The 16,863-nt window shown below is 47.4% G+C and overlaps 1 protein-coding gene across 1 annotated transcript; it reads right to left on the bottom strand.

Annotated features, from left to right (window-relative positions):
• Window positions 1-12,137: 12,137 nt before the first annotated feature.
• LOC121283892 (histone H2B-like) lies at window positions 12,138-14,388 on the bottom strand. The gene is made up of 2 exons (XM_041198694.1): window positions 14,235-14,388; window positions 12,138-12,554 (listed from the first exon to the last, which is right to left on the bottom strand). Exons 1-2 carry the CDS (start codon window positions 14,386-14,388, stop codon window positions 12,160-12,162), a joined length of 549 nt encoding a protein of 182 aa, XP_041054628.1. The 3' UTR covers window positions 12,138-12,159.
• Between the last annotated feature and the right edge of the window lie 2,475 nt (window positions 14,389-16,863).

Here is a 16,863-nt window from a genome sequence, read left to right as displayed (position 1 = left end):
GAGATCTCAGTTGATGCTTTGGGTCTGCTTCAGAACATCACGGTCTTGGCCATGGGCTGCTACGGATGATCATTGAGTGGGGGATAGGAAGGTCTAGTTGTGAAATGGGAAAGGAAGGTGTACCAGGGCTGGAGGGGTTGGGAAATGAAGATGTTGGAAGGAGTGAGGTTGGGGAATGGCGACAAAGACGTTGGGGGGCTGGGGTGGGGGTGGGGGGGTAGGTTGGGACAGGGTTAACAAAGGTGTCAGTGTTATTTTTTATTCATTTACAGTATGTGGGTGTCATTAGGCCAGCATTTATTGCCCAAACCTACACGCCCTTGAGAAGGTAATGGTGAAGTTGCTGGGGAATTGGGGGAAGGTAGGATATGGAAGGAAGGTGTCAGGGACTGGCAAGGTTTTGAGGGGGGGGTGAAGGTGTCAAGGGGGTGATGATGTTGGGAAGGGGGAGGAGAGAGTACAGGGGAGGAGGGTGTAATGGAGGAGAATGTGGCAAGTGGGGAGTTAAGTGTAAGGGGAGAGGAAAGTATAATGGAGATAGGTTGGGGGGGGCGGGGCAAGAGTCCAGAGGTGGGAAGGAGTTCAGAGGGGAGTAGGTGCCTGGGGGGCAGGAAGGAGTTCAAGAGGAGAAAGGAGTTTGGGGGGAAGGAAGATTTCAGAAGGGGGGAAGGTGTCCGGGGCAGCGGGAGGAATGGATTCGGGGTGAGAAGGGAGTTCAGAGGGGAGAAGGAGTTTGGAAGGGGCAAGATTTCTTGGGGGAGGAGGGAGTAAGGGTGAGGAGGGAGTAAGGAGGAGGGGATGTCCAGGTGAATGTGCAAGGGGGAGGTCTATGGAGCCAATGACTGAACCTGGGGAGCAAAGTGAGGGTGGGTGTGGGTAGGAGGGAATGGTGAGTATGAGGGGGGTCAGACGGAGCCACAAGGGTGGGAGAGTAAGGTTGCGCCAGTCGTGGTAGATGGGACAGCGACTTGACTACAATCATCGTTGTCAAAATCGAAAGTAAGCTGAGCCTTGTGTTGAACGGGCACAGCTGCTGCATGGGTGTGTGACCTGTGGGTGGGTGGAGAGGCAGGTCATCTCAGAGGGACAACAGAGAGTGAACCCCAGCAGACAGCATTGAAAATGCTCAGGACATTGAGATGAGTGTGATGGAGGCTGAACCTGCCCCCATCGTGCTCAGCATGCATGGGAGAGTGCTTACATGAGCCTCCAAAATGCCATGCCACACACACACTTCTCTCTCCAGAATCTCTTGTGGTGCAGCTGAACTGCTGGTGGGGGTGGGGAGGTGGGAAGCAGTGGGAGGACTCATGAAGCCTGCCAATGAAGCTGAAAGACAACATTATACACTGTTCAGTGAAAGTGAACATATTTTCAGATTATGAAGTGACAAAATGTGCTCCACTTGTGATCAGAGTTTCTTACCTTTTCTAGTCCTACTACTTCTAGGTGCGGCCCAGACATCTGTAGCAGTGCTGGAGACAGCCTGCGCAATGGTTGGCCCTGTTGCCTCTGATGACTTTGGTGTGTGGCCTCTGAAGATCTGAGGCCTTGAGGGCCCCGGCTTGCTTTGTCTGTCCTCCTGTGGGTGAGCAGCTTCTTGTGCAGTGGTAAAGGATGAGTTTGAGGAGGTCACAGCAAATGGGGACTCAGAGGAAGCGGATAGTCTCCGAGATTCCTGTGTGCATGACCCAGGGGTGTCCAACTGCCACTCATCCTCCCTTCAGGTACCCGAGGGCCCCAGCCGTACTCCTTGAGGGGAAGGAGAACCTGGGAGGGTGTTGAGATGCCCCATTTCCTTCTCACGTTGCCATTGTAGGAACTCACCCATGGCTACCACGATGGAGTGCAGGTCTGCGTGCATCTCCAGTTTCTGGTGGACAATGGTCTCCATCCTTCCCATGGAGACCTCCATACGTGCACATATGGGCACCACTTCATCAGAGAGCAGGCAGATGCACTCCGCCAACTTATGTGCCACTGTGTTAAGGACTTTCAACTGCTCTGCATAACATTCCCCCGCTTCTGCTGAATCTCCACAATGAGTTGGAAGGCCGAATCCAGAGGCTCATCATCTGACTCGGACCTCACAGATGCCTCTTTTTCAGCAGTCCTCCGAGTGCCAGGGAGCTTGGCTGAACCTGCCTCCATCTGCTGTGGACACGTGTCTGTGCACTGACAACCAGGTTGTGAGCCTGAGCCTGTTCTAGATCTAGGTCCTACTGAGGTATGTGTGTCTGCACTGGTGAAGGGCATGGATAAGTGCTGTGATGGGTCTTCCAGGCTGCTTATTTCTAGCTCTTCAATGGAGGAGGCATCCTTTTCACTGCAGGTGAGGACCTGGATAGAGCTGAGGGACTGACTGGCTGAGGGTATCGGTCGTTTGGCAAAGGTCTCTGTGAACCAAATTAGAGATAATTAGTGCATGGCAGCAGAGCCAAAAGTAGGGGAGAGAGCACTCACAGTTGTGTTGAGAGAGGGATGATGTGATGCAGGATCCTCACAAGGATGTTCGTCACCAACGTCACCATCGCTGCAGGCATGGCCCACGTCCTCACCAGTCAGCGTGATGGCATGCTCCTCAAAGTTAGTGAGGGGTCTAATGTGAGCCACTCTACCCACAGTTTGGAACCTCTCCCTGCTGTTGTGAGTCAGCTTCTCCTGTATGAAAACAGATGGGGCGGGTGGGAGCGGGACACATGGCACTGCGTGGAATGTTTGAGTGGTGAGCAGAGCCATGGACTGGATGAGGATGTGAGCTGCAGAAGATATGAGCCTGATGGAGATGTGAGGGTGTGTGTGAGAGTTAGTGGTGTTGTCCCTTGAAGTGTGAGATCCCTGTGGATGTGTGATGGGTTTGTGAGTGTGTGAGTTGGGAGTGATGATGTGGTTGACTTACTCTGACGGAGCAGATGAGAGCATTCATCCTCTTCCTGTGCTGATGGCTGACCTCATCTGTGCTCCGGTGGTGCTGACTGTCTCCGAGGCCAGGTTGGTGACTCTGGTGGACCTCCTGCAGCCACAGCAGGGGTGAAGGACATTGTGAGTCTTTCACTGCATCCAGCAGGCACCGCAGAGAGGCATCACTAAATTTGGGGCCTGCTGTCCTCTTTGCTTTTGGGGCCATTTGTTGCCTGGAACAGCCCTGATCTGTCAATATGAAATAGCCATGCGCTCTGCTGTGCTTTAAATATGGCTCCCGGAGTGAGGAAATGCTGATGTCACGGCATGCCGGACAAATCCGAGCCCACCTGCCAACGATCCGGATTGTTTCCCATGAATGCATTGTTAATGAGCCAGGAATGGGGTGATATAGTACAAAAACCTGCCATTGCAGCCGGCGGGTATAAAAACCTTTTACACACCTGCTACCGCGCTACCATTTGCTACAGCGCAAATCTGGGACAATTCCACCCAGAAGAGTAAGTGGATAACTAAGGAAAGCATAGGGCCAATTAGAGACTTAGCAGCTTGTGTGTGGAGGTGCCAGGCATGGGCATAGTTCTTGATGACTACTTTGTGCCTGTTTTCCCAAAAGAGAGAAAAAGCAGATCTTGTATTTGAGGAGGAGGATTGGGAAATATTGAATTGGATAAACACACTGAGGGAGGAAATATCAAGGCGTTTAGCATTCTTGATTGAATGCATCCCAGCCCAGCCTGCTATAAGAAGCAAGGGGAAAAGTGGCAGAGGCTTTTACTATCATTTCCTAATCCTGCCTGGCTACAGGTATGATGCCAGAGGACAGGAGGACTGCGAATGTACTGTTGTTTAAGAAGATAGTAAGGGGTAACCCAAGTAGTTACAGGACAGTCAGCCTAACTTCAGTGGTGGGCAAATTATTGGAAAAAATTCTGAGACAGTTTCAAGCACTATTTAGGGACACATGGGTTAATCAAGGACAGGTAGAATGGATTTGTTAAGGGAAGGTCGTGTCTAACGAGCATGATCGAATTTTTTGAGGAGGGTCAATGAGAGTGAAGCATTTCAATGGCAGCAAGCAGAGGGTTATGGTCGATGCATGTTTTTGTGAGTGGTTAAGGCTTTTCTAGTGGATTCCACAAGGCTCAGTATTGGGTGCCATGTTTATTGTGGTTTATATCAATGATTTAGATTTAAACATAGGGGGACCTGAGTATGAAGTTTGCAGGCGATGCAAAAATTGGCCATGTGGTTGATAATGAGGAAGAAAACAATGGACTGCAGTAAGATGACTATGGACTGGTCAAATGGACAGAAGAGTGGTAAATGGAGTTCAATATGGAGACATGTGAGGCAACACATTAGGGCAAATGAAGCAAGATAAACACATTAAATGGTCGGATAGTGAGGAACAAAGGGACCTTAGACTGTGTGTCTATAGGTCCCTGAAGGTAAGGCATGTAGATGAGGTGGTCGAGAAAGCATATGAGATTCTTTTCTTTATTGGCTGAGGCCTAGATTATAAGAGCATGAAAGTTAAGCTACAGTTATATAAAACAGTAGTTAGACTGCAGTTTGAGTACTGCTTCAAGTTCTGATCATTGCATTATAGGAAGTATGTGACCCAACTAGAGGGGGTACAGAAGAGAGTTAAGAGGATATAGCCAGGAAACCAGAAGTTTAACTATGAGTGAAGATTGGAACAGGAGTTATAAGGTGCATAAAATTATGTAGGGGCTAGATAGAATAGCTAGGAAGGACGTTTTTTCTTTAGTAGGGGACATAGATTTAAAGTAATTGATAGAAGGATTACAGTGGAGTTGAGTACTTTTTTCATCTGAATATTGGTGGGAGTCTGGAATTCAGTGCTTGAAAGGTTGGTGGAGGCAGAAACACTCACTGGAGTAAAAAAACCTTGGATACCCACTTGAGTTGGCCTAAAAGGGCTATAGCCCAAAAGCTTAAAAGTATGATTAGACTGTAAGGCTCTTTCTCGGCCTACATGGATATGATGGGCTGAATTACCTACTTCTGTGCCATAAATCTTTCTCAGTTTCTTTGTTTCTATTAATGAAGTATGGAGATAATAAACTTGGGTAGGATTTAGCCACACCAGAACTAATATGCCATAGAGGCTTCAGAAAGTTGTTGCTAGAAACATCATTGTTCAAATTGTCTTTCATAACGAAGTGGTGCCATGCACCATGCATTAGGCTATCACCTTTGCCAACTATATTAAAACAACAGACAAAGGAATTTAATATGAACTGTGTTAACATAAACATGGATGAATTGTATACAATAATATCATATGCTACAATTTTAAGCAATTACTTTTTCAATTAAAAATAATTCCCCAATTTTCCTTCTCTTGGATTGGATTCCACAGTCAGCAAGTACACTTACCCATGTGAGCCTAGACAGTGAATATCAGCATGTCCAAAAATAGATACTTACCAGCAAGAACATTGAGAACTCTGGTTGATGCTTTTTCATTGCTTAGTCCAGTAGCACTATTGCCCTCCTAACAATGTTCCACTTGAGATTAGCTAACGCAACACAAAGCAAGGATCAAGCTTTGGACCTTGCTGGTTCATTGGATCAGCATGCCATCATGCAGCTCCTTTATCTGAGCCATCACAAGCTAATTAGCTTTTTGTCATCAAAATTCCATAGTGATTATTTCAGAAAGATTACTAACAACATTTGCCTGCAGTGACAGCCTAATGGAAGAAAACAGCAAAATAACCATGACCAAGGATGAAATAATAAGTGAATAGCTGCAAACTTACCCATTTCATGTTGAAATGGGCTGAGTTTCTCTCTCTGTGTTGAGGTACCATGTCCTAAGGGGGCATTGGCAACAATGGGCTTCCATGACCAGGACTTTGCCCTCATTGGGTGGGCTCGGTGAGGGCGAGAGGGAGCAGTCGGGACGGCGACCACCGCCCGCGATTGGGGCCCGACTGTGATTTCATGCTGGTGGGCCAATTAAGGCCTGCCCAACATGAAATGTGTGCTGCTGCACTCAGCGCTGCCCGAGTGGGGGAGGGAGGAGGGTGAGCACACAGGTTCATGCTTGCGCGTGGGTGCACACAGGAAAAGCTCCTTGAGGCACAGAGCTGCCTCAGGTTGATGCAGATTTTGAAAAATAAAAAAGAATAAATTCAAAAATGTTAAAAACATCACTCTGTCACATGAGCAGGGACATGTTTGAAATTAACTTGAAAATTTTTAATTTAATTTTTAATGATGGATCGAAACCTCATTCCGCCCATGGATGAGGTTTCAAAAAAAATCCAAAGGCTATTTGGCCTTTTCACTTGCCCGCCAATCGTAAGGTTGGACAGGCAGTGAAAAAATTAATTTAATTAGGTTTTTAATGGCCTTAATAGGCCTGTTAATTGTCGGTGGGCGCACGATAATGTCGGGATGCTCACCCGATGTCGTTGTGTGTCATTTTACGCTCGTTCGGGTTGGACACACACCCGCCTGACAGGCTGAAAATTCTGCTCCATGTGTCGGGCCATGGTTAAGCTTGGCAACGCTTTGCCATTGCTCTCTGCAGGTTCTAGCTGACCAGGGGACTCTCCCATTATTACCACCTGTCATAGGCGGTATGGAAGGAGTTGCAGGTTGATAATTAATCTGTCTGGTCATGTAATGAACAGGCCTTTCTAGAGCTGTCAAGTTCCCGAGTGGGAATTCAGAGATTCTGGCTCAGAATTAGAGACACTATCACTGCAGCACAAGACTTCATGTTGTGCTTACCAAATATTTATTACTGATATCAGAAAATGAATTGACAGTAATTTCTATGTGATTTAAATTAAAGAATATTTCATTTGGATTCAGTCACACTGGGCATAGTGAAACTTATGACAAATTGCCATAGAAGGGCTGTAATTGAATATCTGAGAATGTTTTTTTTTATACTATGCTATATTTATTACTATGAACCAGTGCTATAATAAAAGCAAAATACTGTAGATGCTGGAAATATGAAATAAAGAAAAAAATGCTGGAAAAACTCAACAGGTCTGGCAGCATCTGCGGAGAGAGAAACAGAGTTCACAGGCGGAATTTTCCAGACCACCCTCTCCTTGGTGAGGTTAATGGCAGGCGGAGGGGCACAATGTGGCAGGAGGTGAAAAGTCGGCTTCCTGTGAGTGTAAAATGGCGGTGGGAAGGTGCGCTCCTGCTCGCCATGGCTGTTTTGCATTCCTTAATGGGATGCAACTGAAAGCCTGACCCAGAAGCGTCCCCGCCACCCAATCGTCCAGAACCGCCAGTGGGTTTTCACGCCGGTCCAGAAAACTTCTGGACCAATGTAGCATGCAAATGTCGGACTTAGCTGCAAGAAAGTCTGGGGCAGCTCATAGAGATCAGAAAGGAAGATGGAGGCCTCCAGCGACTGGACCCTGGAACACCACATGCAGCAATGGAGCATCTACGACGTGGATCTTCTAATGTCAAGATCTTCCAGTAAGTGGATCTTCTTTCTTAAGGATCTTCCAGGAGGTCCATCTCTATCTTTAGGATCTTCCAAGAGGTGGACTTCCAGTTGCTGTATGGGTGTCTTTTAAATATGGCGCCCAGATATGATGGCATGGTGTGAGACATCCAACCTGTCACGCCATGCAAAACGTCAGGAATCCCTGGCTGCATAGTTAATTAGGTCAGCAATACCCAACAACCTCCATGGCAGGAAACTCTCCACATTCCCCCCCCAGCCACGGGACTTCGCCCTGGAATGGAAAAATTCTGCCTGCCATTTCGAGTAAATATGACTTCTTCACAGATGAAGTGAGGTAAAAATGTGATCAGTTTTATATAAGAGAGTGGGTGGAGCAAGTGGAGCAAAATAAAAGGCCAGGGATAGGCTGGTGCTCAGGAGAGATTTAACAAAGATGTCTTGGAACAAGACAAGGGGAGTGGTAATGATAGTGTTAAAGACTAAGGCAATTGTTAATAGTGGTATAAAGGTCAGATAGCAGAATGTGTTAATAGCAGAACAAGGGTCAGTGCCCTCAGAAAACAAAAAACAAGTGCCCTTGTGGGGGAGGGGGTTGTAAAAAATTCAAAATGGAGGGCAGAGTTCATGGTCTGAAGTTGTTGAACTCAATGTTAAGTCCAGAAGGCTGTAAAGTGCCTAACTGGAAGATGAGATGCTGTTCCTCGAGTTTGCGTTGGGCTTCACTGGAACATTATAGTAGGCCAAGGACGGACATATGGGCATGAGAGCAGGGTGGTGTGTTGAAATGGCAAGCAACAGGGAGGTCTGGGTCATGCTTGCAGACAGAATGAAAGTGTTCCGTAAAGTGGCCTCCCAGTCTGCGTTTAGTCTCCTCAGTGTAGAGGAGGCCACATTGTGAGCAGTGAATGCAGTAGGCCAAACTGAAAGAAGTGCAAGTGAAGCACTAGAAGGAGTGTTTGGGATCTTGGATGGTGAGGAGGGGGGAGCTAAAGGGGCAGGTGTTATGCCTCCTGTGATTGCATGGGAAGGTAATATGGCAAGAGGATGACGATTTGGGGATGCTAGGGGGTTGGATAACTTGGGCCCATGTAGCCATGCCTTTTACATGTATGGTCCCCAGTTCCACCTGTCATTTTGAGAAGTATGTGGAACATTCCTTGTTCCAGTCCTACTCAGGCCCGGTCCAACAACTCTTTTTTCAATACATCGATGACAGTATCAGTGCAATTTCGTGCTCTCATCTGTACCTGGAAAAATGTATCAATTTTTTGCTTCTAATTTCCACTCCTCTTTCATCATCGCATGGTCCATCTCTGACACTTCCCTTCCTTTCCTAACTTCTTTGTCTCCATTTCTGGCAATAGATTGTCTACCAATATTCATTACAAGTTCACCAACTCCCACAGCTACCTGAACTACAGCTCTTCACACCCTGCTTTCCATAAGGATTCCATCCTATCCTCCCAGCTTCTCTGCCTCCGTCACATGTGATCTGAAGATACTACCTTCCAAACCAGCGCTTCTGACATGTCTTCCTTTTTCTTGAGCCAAGATTTACCCCCTCTGTGGTTGACAGGGTCCCCAACCATATCCAACCAATTTCTCACACTTCTGCCCTCAGTCCTTCCCCTCCCTCTCAGAACCATGAGAGAGTTCCCCTTGCCCTCAATTTTCACCTCATTAGCCTCAGTATCCAAATAATTATTCTCTGCCATTTCCGCCAACTCCAGCATGGTGCCACCACCAAACACATCTTCCCCTCACCACCCCTGCACCCCCCCCTTCCGCATTCAGTAGGGATCGTACCTTCTGAGACACCCTGGTCCACTCTTCAATCACCCCCAATGCCTCACCCCCTTCCCACAGCACCTTTCCATGCAATTGCAGGAGGTGTGACATCCAACCCTTTACTTCCTCCCTCCTCACCGTCCAAGGCCCCAAACATTCCTTTCAGGTGAAGCAGGGCTTCACTTGCATTTCTTTCAATTTAGTCCACTGGATTTGCTGCTCACAATGTGGCCTTCTTTACACTGGGGAGACCAAGTGCAGACTTGGTGACTGCTTTGTGGAACACTTCCACTCAGTCTGCAAGCATGATCCGGACTTCCCGCCATTTGCCATTTCAATTCACCATCTTGCTCTCATGCCCACATGTCTGTCCTTGGTCTGCTACAATTTTCCAGTGAAGCCCAACGCAAACTGGAGGAACAGCACCTCATCTTCCAGTTAGGCATTTTACAGACACTAGACTTAACACTGAGTTTAACAGCTTCAGACCATGAACTCTGCTCTCCATTTTGATTTTTTTTTCCAACCCCCTCCTCAACAAGGGTCCGTCTATAACTTGTTCTCATGTTTTGCTTTCAGAGAGCACTGACCCTTGTCCTGCTATTAACACATTCTGCTATCAGACATTCATGCCACTACTAACATTTGTCTTTAACACAATCATCACCACTCACTAGTCTTGTGTCCATGACATCTTTACCAAATCTCTCCTGAGCTCCCAACTATCTCTGATCTATTTTGCTCCACCTACTCCACCCCCTCTCTTCAACAGTATAAAACTCATCACTGTTCTACCTCTCTTCAGCTCTGAAGAAGATTTATACAGACTTGAAACGTTAGCTCTGTTTCTTTCTCCATTGATGCTACCAGACCTGCTGAGTTTTTCCAAGCATTTTCTGTTTTTATTATAAACCAGTGCTGTTGTATTTATAGATTGGGATTTTCATGCTAAGTACTCAATACAAGTTTGCCTTTTGACTAGCTCAAACTCCAAAAACTCTTGAGTAGAACTCTGTTGAAAGTCTTCAAATGCTTCTGATATTGATATTTAATTGAACAGGTTTGTTACATACTGTACATGGCAGATTACATGTGAATGTTTTTTAAAGATCTTGAGCCCCCTATTTCTCTGAGAGCATTCTTGGCAATCCCAAACCACTAAGGAAAATGTGGAATGCCCTATTTGCAGCATCAAATTCTGGTAAAAATGGATTTGTTAATAGTAGCAATTATGAGTCAGTCGTAAAACACCTGCAATACTGATCATTTACTACTCATCAAACACTACACCCAACCTAACATGTAAAAACATAGCAGTGGACAGCACACTTGTAGGACAGAATGCTGAATACCAGAACAGAAAAACCACATTTCAACAATAAAGTGCTCGCAGTTTCTATAAATGATGTAATGGAGTGCAGCAATGAGGCATTTGGAAAGAAAGGAAGAGTGGTAAATGCACAAAGCTTGAGTCAAAATGGCAATCGCAATCCCCAGGATTAAAGAACTTTGGAAGATGTGTGAAAAATGATATATCCTTCAGAAAACTGTAAGGATAAATAAAAAGTTAAAAAGAACAAGTAGGTAGTACAAGCTAAAATAATACGAAGAACATTTTATATTACATAGAGATAAAAACAAAAAACTGCGGATGCTGGAAATCCAAAACAAAAACAGAATTACCTGGAAAAACTCAGCAGGTCTGGCAGCATCGGAGGAGAAGAAAAGAGTTGACATTTTGAGTCCTCATGACCCTTCAACAGAACTGATTGAATATCAGAAGAGGGGTGAAATATAAGCTGGTTTAAGGAAAACCCCCCCGCCCACCTCTTCTAATATTCAATCAGTTCTGTTGAAGGGTCATGAGGACTCGAAACATCAACTCTTTTCTTCTCCACCGATGCTGCCAGACGTGCTGAGTTTTTCCAGATAATTCTATTTTTATTTTATATTACATGATGAGGCGATAATATACTGACGAAAGCCTACTGTATGAAGAAAGTCACACTGTCCCAAAGCTAGCATGTAATAGGAGTTCATCCATCACAGAAACATCAAGGACTTTGACCTGTTGTTAGTGCTTTCATATCCATGTAACTTCAAGTGTTTTTTCAATAATTTGAACTTTGATAAGGTCTTAAAAAGTACAACATAGCTTTCATACCCCTTCCCCAAGATGAGTTTTTTTAGGAGGGTCAGAAACTCTTTAAAAAAATCCCTAAACATTGGCCAAAAAGTAGTCTCTTCTGCATTTTTAGAATAAATTTAATTGAGGTAGGAACCTTGCTTACCGGTCATGTGTTAAGCTCCCCTAATGGCTTGCTTGGTAAATGCACTAATCAGCACAGAACTGAGTTACGTATATCATGAAGATTCTGGGCATGAATTTGTATTGCATAGTGCTGTTCAAATGCCTATCACCATCTTCTGAGTGCAGTCATGATGCTGGTCACTTCCTGCACAGCTCGTGAAGGATTTTTTGAATACTATCATGGGATGTGACCATTGCTGGCAAAGCCAGTGTTTTTTGCCCATCTTTAATTACCCTTGAGAAGATGGTGGTGAGCTGCTTCCTTGGAACACTGCAGTCCATATGGCGTAAGTACACCCACAGTGCTGTTAGGAAGGGAATTCCATAGTTTTGACCCAGCAAAAGTAAAGGAACAGCAATATAGTTAAAATTCAGGATGGTGTGTGACTTGGAGTGGAAATTGCAGATGGTGGATCATGCATCTGTTGTTTTTGTCTTTCTAAGTGGTGGAAGTTATGAGTTAGAAAGGTGCTGTTGAAGGAGGCTAGACAAGTTACTGCAGTGCATCTCATAGATGGTACACACTGCAGCCACTGAGCATGGGGGTGGAGAGAGTTTAAGGTGGTTGATGAGGTGCCCATCAATTGGGCTGCTTTGTCCTGGATGGTCACAAACTTCTAGATTGTTTTTGGAGTTCTTTTGTTCAGTGCATTGTGGCGTTTCACTTGGAGCTGGTGTACTTTGTCACCGCCTTGGTGCCCTCCGACACGGCGTGCTTGGCCAGCTCCCCGGGCAGCAGCAGGCGCACGGCGGTCTGGATCTCCCGGGAGCTGATGGTCTGCCGCTTGTTGTAGTGGGCCAGGCGGGAAGCCTCGCCGGCGATGCGCTCGAAGATGTCGTTGACGAACGAGTTCATGATGCTCATGGCCTTGGAGGAGATGCCGGTGTCCGGGTGGACCTGCTTCATCACCTTGTAGATGTAGATGGAGTAACTCTCCTTTCTGGACCGCTTCCTCTTCTTGCCGCCCTTGGGTGGTGTTTTTTTGACAATTTTTTTGGACCCCTTCTTGGCCGCTCCTGCATTGGAAAGAATTTGATCACACTCCTGATTTATGCCTTGTAGATGGTGAACAGGCTTTGGGGAGTCAGGAGGTGAGTTACTACCACCAGTACTCCAAGCCTTTGACCTGCCCTGGTAGCCACAGTATTTATATGGCTGATCCAGCTAGGTTTCTGGTTAATGGTAAGCAGCTGAAAATGATTGGGCGTCGGACACTACTCTGAGGAACTCCTGCAGCGACATCCTGGGACTGCGATGATTGGCCTCCAACCAACTACAACTATCCTCCTTTGTGCTAGGTATGACTCAAACCAGTAAAGAGCTTTCTCTCGTTCCTATTGCATTCAATTTTGCTAGGGCTCCTTGATGCCACACTCAGTCAAATGCAGTCAAGGACATTCACTCTCATCTCACCTCTAGAGTTCAGCTCTTTTGCACATGTTTGCACCAAGGCTGTATTGAGGTCTGGAATTGAGTGTCCCTGCTGGAATCGAAACTGAACATCAGTCTTCAGTGATTTTTAATTAGCGCTAACTAATAAAAAGCTGGAGGTATTGCTGAGTGATTTTTAGACAGAGTTGGTGGAAGCACCGTGCTGGGTTCTTGGAGGTGCTTTTTTGCCAGTTTTTGAATGCAGCCAAGGAAGAGAGAGATCTACCTGACCAGGTATGGGGCAGTGTCCCTTGTTCTGCAGCATAACAAGGACATTGAATGGAAGATGCAGAGAGGGGAAGGTCTGCATAGAGAGGAGAGAGAAGGAGGCAACAGGGAAGACACACGTATATAAGTGCACAGAGTGTGGTAGAGTGGATTGTGAGGCTCAATTTCCACTGAAACAACTTCCCTCTCGCTACATGCACCCACCATTCCCCACCATTGTATCCATTTCAGATTTCCCATCACTTCATCCCCATAGCCAGCACCCAGTAATCTGTCACAAACAGGAAGATTCACCAGACATCTTTATCCAACAACACACTTAACTGTACAAGCTTAAATGAACTAGTCACCCCTTTGTATTCCTTAGTGCCTGCTGCTGCCTGCCTTAGTGCTCTTATACAGTGCTACACCTGTGGTTACAGCATGGTTGATGGAAAGCCGCTGACTTTCATTCAGGAAACTGCAGGTGGCCTATTGCAGGATAACCTTGAGCAACTCTGGGCCATGGGGGCTTGGTTTCAGAAAACAGCAGCTCAGCAGTCTGGACTGGCAGGCTGAGAGGCATCAATGAGGGCATTGGTGGAATGGCACTGAAGGTTGCCCAAGTATTGTCACCCTGAGGGAAGGCAGTCGGTTTGAACTTCACAGTGCCACTGTCAATCTCACAAGGTGATACCTCAGAAATCCTCGTAAACAGCTGGAGGACAAATTACCGGACAACTATGGGATTCTGCATGCCCCTTTGAGCACTGAGATCTGCAGCCATGAGAGCTGTAGTCTCTGCCTGCATGACAGCAACTATGAATCTCATGATGCCACTTGAGCATCCACAGGGAAATGTGGGTGGCTTCTGCCCAATCACCAGACACTACATTATACTCTCATCTGCCAGTCTTCTCAGGGAGTTGGCCACCATGATTATGATGGAAAGGATATGCATTCCTGCTCTGCATGATGCCCTGTGCCTCATGGGATCTAAACTCCTCCATGCTGCTAGACAGTACAGGAGGGTGTCTGGCAGGCCAGGCAATGCACCAAACATTTTGGTGTGCATCATTATCAGCATTCTCCTGTACGATGCCCCATTGATATCCATATCTGAGACCCTGCTTCGGAGCTTTTCTGTGACCTCACCTTCTGGGGAGCTGGCATATGAGCTGGCTTTTTCCATTTGCCTGGTTGCAGCCCACAGGTGCCCAGTTGCTCTCCATGTGCAATTCCCAGCTCCATGAGGTATGCACAATACCTGTATCTGAGCTGATGGCTGCTGGTATCAGGTCAAGTGACAGTTCATCCTCATCACTGTCATAGGAATGCTGCTGCTCTTCCTCCAGGCTCTACTGAGGCAGTCTAGATGTCAATTCTTGGGTATCTGAAAAGATAAAACAGAAGGAGAGACTTGGGACGAGGGAAGGATTGGTGGGGAAGAAAGCAGGTGTTCCATAGTCAGACCATCTGCAGTCACATCTCAGGATGAGGGTGAGGAAGGAGTTCAGAAAGGGCATAACACAGTCTTTTAATGCCATTCTGGGTAGTTTGCATGGTGCCAGATGCCATGGACACCATTGCTGCTGGCCAGATATTTCAGAGAACCATCTCTTCAAGAGGGCTGAGGGGATGAAGACAGTAATTCCGATGCTTGTCTGGCTCTCCGCGATATTATGGGTGACTTATCCTGAAAGGGAGAAAGAAGAATGTCAGTAATTGTGTTGCCAAGTGTTTGGATGATGTATCAGCCACCACTGAATGACTGGGTCTGTGGAGGCAGAGAAAGGTGTGTGTGAGGCTGAAAGCATTCGTATGTGTGTGTGTGTGTGTGTGTGTGTTGTGGGTGAACTGGAGCAAATGAATGTTAGGCATGGGCCCTGAGAGTGAGGGAGTGGTGATGGGAATATGGTGCATTGAGGAGTGTGCGAGGTTGGTGGTCCTGGTGTGATATAAAGCTGTATTCATTCTCCCGTGAGGTCATTAATTTTTTTCTGACACTGCTGCCATGTCCTCAGGGCCAGACTCTGTGCATTCATCTCCCTATTAACCAACTCCCACTGGCAGGATATCCTACAGGGCTTCCAACCCAGATGGAATTAATGCTCCACCTAGAGGTGACTGGGAGGCAGGACAGGCTGTATGATCAGGCAGCATACAGGTGATGGGTGGAAGCCCAGCCACGTTCCCAATGCCAACTCCCACTGCCGTCCCCAATTAAGTTCAGGGTGTGAAGAGTTGAGATCAACCTTCCCATCAGAAGGCCATTTGAGAGCCCTAAGGGCCAATTGTGAGCCTCATGCCACTACCACTGGTATTCTTCCCACAGGAGTTGGCGCGTTGCGCGTCTGTGAGTGTCGTGCTCGGACCCGATGTAATTTTAGGTCTTGAGGTGGCCCAGGTGCGCGGTGGTCTTCCGTCTGAGTGTTCCCCTGTTCGGACAGAATTCCACATTGGCCCCAAGCCCCGAACCCTCCCTCGGGTGCTGGTGCCCCGCAATATGAGCCGCCTCGGGGACATGCCCTCTGTGCCATTTGGCACGGCGCGGAGGAGCTTTTTGTACGGACTGCTGCTGCACACCTTCCATTTTCTCGCCCTTGTCCGCCGCCCGGACACGCCCTGGCGTGCCTTGTTGCCGTCCGGCGGCGGAGGCCCCCGATGGGAGGCCCTCTACGGAGGTATCCTCCCCCTTTCTATCGGGGACCTGGGTTGGAGGGTGTTGCATGCAGCAGTCCCTTATAATCGTAGGATGCATAGGTTCACGGCCTCCCAGGACACCTGCCCTTTTTGCGGTCTTGTGGAGTCCATGGACCATGCTTACATAGGGTGTGGTAGGCTGCACTCCCTTTTTAGTTATTTGAAAAACCTTTTATTAATGTTTTGTTTGCACTTCGGCCCCACGCTCCTGATCTACGGACACCCGGTGCGGAAGGGAGTCGAGAAGGAGGAGGACCTCCTCTTGAACCTGCTTCTGGGCCTGGCCAAGTTGGCCATTAACAGGTCCAGGCAGTGGGCGATCAACGGGGGAGTCCCACCCGATTGTTTGTCCCTCTTCCGCGGCTACGTTCGTGGCCAGATGTCCTTGGAGAGGGAGCATGCGGTGTCTGCCAGCACTCTCGAGGCCTTCCATGCTCGGTGGGCACCGCGGGGACTGGGGTACTTTATCGACCCCTTTAATCACATTTTGGTTTAAAGTTTGTAAGTTTCCTTTAAACTTTGTTCTTGGTTTTACAGCTGACCTGAAATAGGGGCTGTGCCTGATTTATCCCAATTTTGTTAAATTAGTTTAATTGTTTTAACTCCAAAGAGTTACCACTGGTATTCTACAGTGGAGGGTGGGAGCTACGGAAGATGGGAAATCAACAAGGTGAACAGTGGCAAGTAAGCTTTTGCCCTGGTAGTGGGGTCCCACCTACTTGGGCAGCCCATGCCCAATTGGAAGACCCGTTGGTGGCAAGGGCCTAGTGTGTGTGAAGACCCTACCTGGTCTTTAAGCTGAACCCCCTCCTGCCCCACCCCCTCATCACAGCCTCCTTTACCGGCCCTAGTGATTCTGCCTCACCTACCTTTCCTTCAATGCTCCAGTGATGACATTCAGCCTGGGTCCACTGCACTGCCAGCAGTGACCACTGGAAAGCTGTCAGCCTCTGACTGGCCGGCAGCTCTGTAAGGCGGGATGTCAGCCCTGGATATGCTGAGGACCACGTTGCAAACCAGGTA

This window comes from Carcharodon carcharias, chromosome 11, assembly GCF_017639515.1.
Source record: "Carcharodon carcharias isolate sCarCar2 chromosome 11, sCarCar2.pri, whole genome shotgun sequence".
NCBI classification, from domain to species: Eukaryota; Metazoa; Chordata; class Chondrichthyes; order Lamniformes; family Lamnidae; genus Carcharodon; species Carcharodon carcharias.
Note: the sequence above shows the minus strand (reverse complement) of the source record. Positions and strands in the feature narration are given on the sequence as shown.